The following is a 7498-nucleotide window of genomic DNA, read 5'->3' on the forward strand; positions in this document are numbered from 1 at the left end:
TGGAGCAGTTAAACACTTTGTGTGGCCCAAGGATTGTCAAGACAGTGGGTGCACAACCTTTAACCTTTAATTGTTAGGGTCTGTTAATGCATCACTGTTAGCTAGTTCTTGTTTAAGTCTTTTACAAATATTAGTAAAGACTATTACATATGTAAGGAAGCGGAGTTTACACAAACGTGCAAATGCACTCTGTCGCTGTATTACAACCCAGGGAATCATGTCAGCTAGTGGACATGACACAGAGATTCCGGAACTACCGGAATTCATCCACTGAGAACAGAAAACACGGGGCCAAAACAGCCTGCACTCTTATTTCAAAAATGGGAACTACCTTTAATGTGAAGACTACCTTTAGTTCGAAAATCAGTTTGCATAAAAATGAAAAGTAACTTATCCAGCTAAGTTAGATGTGCCACTAGCTAGCTGCTATGGACCCACCAATGGGAGAGATGTGACAGGTTAATTGTTAGCTAACATTAGTTGATTAGCTAGCTAATTTGACAGGCTGATGTTGACTTATATTCAGTTTTTAAGAATTGTTCACACTAGAGGACAAATCAAATGCTTCTGGTGTTAGAAGTAGTTCACCTTCTCCTTATTTCAAATGCAGCATATTTACACCTGTCCAACAAGGTGTACTGTTAAATCAGTTGTCCAATATGAGTCTGAGGCATATATCTGGTAGTTATTTTTAGAACCTTAGTGAAGTTATATGGGGGAAAATCACTTTATCTAGCCAAGAATACTAACTAACTACACACAATGGAAAATTGCAAATATATTTTAATTTCTGGTGGTAGCCACTTCGTATTGGTTCTAACCCCCGTGCTTTGCCACCTTCCTAGCCAAGATTTTCATCAATAGCTAACAAACTAGCGAATCTTATTATCTTACAAATTTTCGATTTAATCTCACATCTATCTTTTTTGTCAAGATTAGATGTGCAGTGCATATTCAACATGTTTAACACAGAACAATTATGCTGCAGCCCACTGTTTATAAAACACACTATAATACCTTAAATAAAAGCCAAAAACTACAGCAAAAGTACATCTGGCTACCGTTACATTATGTGGTCCACCATGAAAATGTTTGATTCAGTTAACACCAACAGTTTTCTAAAATTCTGAAAAGTGTTGTCATATTTAAGAAAATGGAATAGGAATAATAAATAAATAGTTAAACACCATGGTGTGTAAACACCTTTTGTGAAGTGACTACCTAAGCAATAACCACCTCAGCAATTAAACTATGTTTATTACTTCCTTGGATGGCAAATTCAATCCTGAATATCCCCAAAGCAAATTCTCTCCATCTGACTTTCATCATGAGTTTCCTGGCTACTGCTCCCTGGACGAATAGGGATGGGGGGGGTGTCAGTGTGATAGCTGCAGCAAAGACAGCATGGTCGGCAAAACTGCCAGTTTACACAATTAGGAGATGGAGTTTTTACAGTTGTTATGCAATAACAGTATATGCTACGACATCCCTGCAGTTCCTGAGAGAATGGTATTCATAGATGTTTATGGTCTCAGGGTAGTGTAGGTAGGTAATTCTGCTTGTTCCGATGAAAGGAAACACTCATCACACAGTGGGTCAGGAAATAACATTGGAACAGCATCTGGTAGACTAGCTGTTCCCTCCTCTGTGGCCACATATTCAAACCTCACCTTGTTTCCCTAATTGGCTCCCCATAATGGAGGGAACTAACTGTCAGAACTAAAGATTTCTTCATTATCCTCTGAAAGTGACTGAAAACCAAACTGTGTAATTACTCCATCCTTTAGTGAACTGTGATATAGTATAGTATACCTCTTTCTGATCATTGTTAGTCACTATAGGTGTTGTAGTGAGGTGCAACATTTCGCTTATGGAACACTGCTTGGCATCTAAACACCTTTAATGAAGGTAAAGACACTTTTATATCACTGTTAGACAATAGTGCAAGAACATGTTAAATCTCACTGGGGCACGGATGCTGTATGTATGAAATAAGTATTGCTGTTCACATTGGTATTTCTATTGCTTGACAAATCTAAGTCTAGCAAGTCTGATACCCACTCATCCAAACAGTTAAAAAATAACAAATAATAAATGAGTGCATTCCTAAATACAACTGAATATTATACTAATACTACTAATAGTAATATAAGGAAAAATTGAACATTTGTAAATGAATGTGATATAATTGTCTTCTATCAAAACATCAAGTGCTCTTCAGTTTCAAAGGCAGGAATCTCATCTATGAAACAGTGCAAATAGTACTAAATAGTGAACTACACTGCATCCGTACTTATTTTACAAAGACCTTAGCTTAATTTGTAAAAGTATCAAAAGATCTACAGTAATCACTAACCAAATATTTTAATTATTAAAAAACGACTTACGAAAAGTAAAAAAAAAAAAAAACTTTAGCCTAGCTATGACTGTTCTTAATTCAGTTAGACATCTAATAATGTGGTTACTGTTACAATCCTTGTTACTCTTAAAAGTAACAATGATTTGGAACAATGATAGAAAAAACCTACCAAATTATGAAAAGTAAAACAAAACAAAACAAAAAAAAAAACTTTAGCCAAACTATGACTGTCCTTAATTCAGTTAGACATCTAATAATGTGGTTTAGTCTATTGAGTTCCATCCTATTCACAGTTTATTTTTTTAATATATTTTGTAGCATGAAGCCACATCTGACATGGATATTAATCTTAAAAGAAACAACAACTTCATCAGCTCTATGTAACACTGGTTACCTCCATACATGGTTCCTCTGAAGGCAGAAGTCAAGCTAATAATGTTTGCTGTCATGGCTATAAAATCCCTGTTGTCCTGTGCTGTTTCCATGCAGCCCGTGTAAAGAAACAATGGTGCAAGTGCATGCCCACAACAGTGCAGTTTCTTCAGCAAATACTCTGCATATATATTTTTTTTCCTGTCTCTTGTTGTTTCGTTTGCTTCAGTAATACAATCAAAAGCATGTGCTGAACATGTCAGTCTTGTTTGGCGACTGACTACATCAGTCATAAAGTCATAAACATTTCAGTATTTGTTTTGTTTAATCATAATTTGAAGGTCATTAATTGCATTTAGCATTGCTTCCCCCATAACAATGTTTTGGAAATAAAAAAAAATACAAATGTGCATGACAAATAGTCAGTGTAAAAATGTAACAGAGGGAGATGTTGTGTTGAGATAATCACACAGCATTCATCTGCCTTTTTCTTATATCATCCTAATACACAGTATAGAAAAAAGTATGTTGTGTAGTTTTCTGTTGTTTAAAAAAAGCACTGTGAGTAGCCGCTTTTATGTGTTTCTTGTCCATCCCAATAATTACATGGGATAAACGTATCAGAGGTATTCATTCGAATGGTTTAAGTAAATTTTCTTTATGAAATATTGTAATGTACCAATTGCCAGATACTTTGATGGTGACATTTATCTTAATTAATGTTACTGTAGTTTTACACACACAATGAATTTACTTTTTTATTATCCAATACAATCCATTCATTATGGAGAAATTAGAGTGCCAGAAAAAAATACATAAATATTAGATGGGTCGCAACAGCAGATTGGCGCTTACATAATAACGATTATGCCTAGGCTTTCGTTCATCAGCTTAATTATTTAGAGACAGAGACACTGGAGAATTAGTCTACTCACTTGACATTCGAATAATGTCCACCCAGTCGGTCTTCATCCTCTTTTTTCATGGAGGAAGAGCCAGGTACGTGGCCGACCATCCCTGTCAGATGCCCCTGCTCAGAGGACGGTCCTTCTCTCAGGAAAAACCCACCATTTCTCCCGTATGCACAAGGATTAAAAACAAACGAGTTATACAGTCCGGCTCTGTCAGGATGCCCACGTGTTATAGGGGGTACAGAGGGTATGTTGCAGTTTTCATTACATCTGTACTGAATACCCCATGCCCCTCCAGGTGTCTTGTTAACGTCTTCTGCTTTCACTTTAACACTGTATTGTATATTATGTCCAATAAATCTTTCGTCTGTGTTCTCTTCGACTTTGTTTTCAAAGCACGTTGATTTGTACAAGACGAGAGACGCGTCGCTGTCTGGTTCCGCTGACAGTGGTACGTTTTGCCCGGAGTGTGCCGGGTTTGCTGGCAACAGTTGGTCGAACCGAAAGTAGACGGAGGGAGTCCCATCCATACTTATGCCACTGTAAGAGTCCTTGCGACCTGAGTCGTCTGTCTTCGCATGCAAATCTGCACGAACATCCCATTTAGCATGGGGTGCTCTCAATTCATTCGCGGTGTTTAACTTAAACATTGTCATCTCTTCGCTTGCATTCGAGCATTTGTAGTCTGTCGCCGAGTCATTCGCCACAACCCCATCGCACTCACAGGAAGGCACTTCAAATGAGTAGTTTCTCTCACTTTCAGCGGATGGGGACGCGCGGTTTGGACCCCGGTCCGTCATCTCATTAAGGTCTAAATTCAAGCCCAGAGACACAGACACGGCGTTGCACAGCTCCCGTGCAGTTTCTGAGATGGTGCCACCGGCAGGCTCAGAACAACCATTCACCACGCAGTTGTCACTGCTCGCTTGTATGTCCTTCCTGTGCTCTGGCGCTGTAGGCATGGGATATGCTTGCCTCTGTTTGCAGCCCCGCGATCCGGACAGAAGAGGACCGTTCGTTCGCACCTCCCTATTGTCTGACTGGAGTTGAGAAGCGGTCGCGTCTTCAATATCCAATGAGCTTTGAGTGAAAAGACCAAGTCCGGCTCCAGCGTCGGGTTGTTTGGAAAAACACGCTGCCTCGTCCTTTATCCCTGTATCCGAATAACAAGGGTTCCCGTAAAATAGGCCGAGTCCAATACAGGGTGGCTGCCTGCTGCTGTGGCGCATTTCACTGGGCTGTCTGTTCTGCAAAAAAACGCACTTTTTACTTGGAAAGTCTAAGTTTCTAGAGACGGCGCCGTGACTCTGAAATGCCGCTTTAAGGCTATGAAACACGTTTTGGTAAGGTCCACGAAAGACGGCATTCGTGGGATCGGAAACTCCTCCTAACCCAACGGGAATCTCCATAGTCAGTGTAATGCTGGCACGGCACGAATCCAAATGTAAGCAACAGAATCGTTCACTGACATGTAGGCTACAGCCTGTTTATGAAATCTTTAAAATTGACAGGATAAAGTTCAAGGAAAATCGAAAAAAGACTTATGCATTATGCAGTGACTATATGTAGGTTGCAAGTGTTTATGGTCCAAAAACATAACAGGAAATGAAAGCAATGTCGTTAGTTACAAGAATACATCAGAATAACGATTTTAAAAGGCTGACACACAAACGGTTGTCTGCAGCCACATCAAAAAATAATAAACTTGTCTAAATGATTCTCTTACGACTCACGAGGTCAAACGCTATCATATCACTCCCGATCAATCCGCGAAGGAATCCCTTTTCAGTCGATATGAATGTGTATGAAATAATAGGCTAATTAGTTTTGTTTAAAATCAAAATGAGCATGTTCAGTGCTCAGAAATGCATACACCATCCAGAAGGTGTATGCATTGTCCAGACCGAATGAACGACTGTCCAAACCGGAGTGTGCACCTTCCTAATCTGTCCCAAGGGTTATATCGCTGTGGCTCCCCGCTTTGACAACGTGAAGCAAGACATGGTGAGCGTAGGCATATTCCCAGCGGGCAACTGGTCTGTTAAGTTTTTTTTTTTTTTTTTCCGAAGGCGGGGGTTTGTGTGTCGACCTTCACCAAAAAGACTGAATGCCACAATTTATGAACGCTGAGTTTTCATAACAGCTAATTGTAATGAAAAATACGTGGTTTGATGTCAAAACGTAATTTCAGTGACCACAGCAAAGTGATGAAGAGTCAAAACATACCTACCTACATACGAGCTTCAGACTGGTTTCAGCGTCGGTTGCCTATTGGTCTCGGTCTCGACGCAGATATAACCATGGAGTGCAGACGCGCTGGACTTCATGCAAACGTTATGCACTTTATTCCCGTTAGAATTCGTGCGTTGTGTGGTCATAGACTATTTAAAAGGACGTGCACCCGGCTATGTATTTTTCCCCAGTTTGAGATTCATCCTTTTCCGAATAAATCAGATCATTCATTCTTTGCTCTCGAATTGGTGCAAAGTTTACACTCATAAATTGTTTACTGAATAGAGCTGCATTTCTCGAGTCCTGCCCTATTTGTCGTTTTCAAGTCAAACAAGTTTGGACAGCAGAAAGGAGTGGTACTTGTATTCTGTTACCCTCACTCATATCCTCTACATAGTGAAATAGTTTAGGAGTGTGTGTGTGTGTGTGTGTGTGTGTGTGCGTGTGTGTGTGTGTGTGTGTGTGTGTGTGTGTGTGTGTGTGTGTGTGTGTGTGGAATGTAGGGCTGGTTGTCTGCAGGGAGATCCTGTCAAATATTGATGTCACTCCTGTTGTACAGATTATCTTGAAAAAAAAAACATTAACAAAGAATCAAATACCCCCTTTTCTTGGAAATATTTAAAATTGGCATTTTGTGCAGGTGTAAATGTGGACAAGGTATGCAGGATCAGTTTGGGACAGTGCAAGTTGTCTATGGACTTTCAAGGGGAAGACAAAGCATTCTTACATGATTGGATTATGTATTGGGTCAGAGTTTGAGGTGAGTCATTATTGACACCCACCTTCAACTCACAGGCGGTCATAATCCTAATACATTTCTGCAGCACTAATCCATATGTGTAATTGAGATTACCGAACTCAGAGGCAGAGAGAGAACATGGACCAAACCAAATACAAATATGCAAAACTGACCAAAGCCGATATGTAAATTGATGAATTAAAATAACATGTAGAGACATCTGTTTTTGATTGTTTTCATTACAAATTCACTGCTATTACTGCAACACTGCTGTGAACTGGTTTAATGGAATATATGACAGGAAAGTGGAGGACAGAATTCTAAATAAAGTTAGGCTATCCTCAATATGGAATACTGTAGCCAAAGCAAAATGAGATGTTATAGTGGTTGATAGTGGGTACCTGGACATTGAATAGGCCTATAATAAATGACAACATATGTTTTGATTGTGTTCGATTCAGGGTGCAGGGCTAACATGCTGTGTTCTAGTGAAAGGGCTGTCTGGGCCCTCAGGGAATGTTAACATGGTCAGCAGGACTGGTGTGACTGCCAGATGTGGTGACTAGGCCTCTGATCTCCTTCTATACAGGGCCAGACAGTTCCAGTGTTAGTGACACTCTCTAGGAATGTGCATGGCCCTTCCCAGTCACTGTACCGCTTGGTTGAGTGACCCTCCTGGCGGTGTGGGTTGTACACCCACACCCACTCACCCCGTTGGAAGCCAAGCCAGTTGCAGTGCACATCATAGTTACATTTCTAGGGGGTGCCATCAGAAGGTGACCTCAGGCCAGCTGATGTACACAGTGCAGGCAGTCCTGAATCTGGGTGATGCATTCCCACCTGAGCTGTTGCAGCGGAGTGCCTGTTGAGGTGGCGAGAGTATCT

At 40.3% G+C, this 7498-nt stretch overlaps 1 protein-coding gene across 3 annotated transcripts in view; it reads right to left on the reverse strand.

Annotated features, from left to right (window-relative positions):
- LOC118791244 (androgen receptor-like) overlaps window positions 1–6177 on the reverse strand; it is a 28072-nt gene extending 21895 nt beyond the window's left edge. Inside the window, exons 1-2 of one of the 3 annotated variants that reach the window (XM_036548544.1) lie at window positions 5873–6177; window positions 3667–4889 (exon numbers count right to left, since the gene is read on the reverse strand). In XM_036548544.1, coding sequence (XP_036404437.1) covers window positions 3667–4871 — 1205 coding nt within the window. In that variant the 5' untranslated portion in view covers window positions 4872–4889; window positions 5873–6177. Of the gene's footprint in view, window positions 1–3666; window positions 5590–5872 lie in introns of those variants that run through there. The other 2 variants (XM_036548543.1, XM_036548542.1) reach the window with 2 other exon arrangements.
- Between the last annotated feature and the right edge of the window lie 1321 nt (window positions 6178–7498).

This window comes from Megalops cyprinoides, chromosome 16, assembly GCF_013368585.1.
Source record: "Megalops cyprinoides isolate fMegCyp1 chromosome 16, fMegCyp1.pri, whole genome shotgun sequence".
NCBI classification, from domain to species: Eukaryota; Metazoa; Chordata; class Actinopteri; order Elopiformes; family Megalopidae; genus Megalops; species Megalops cyprinoides.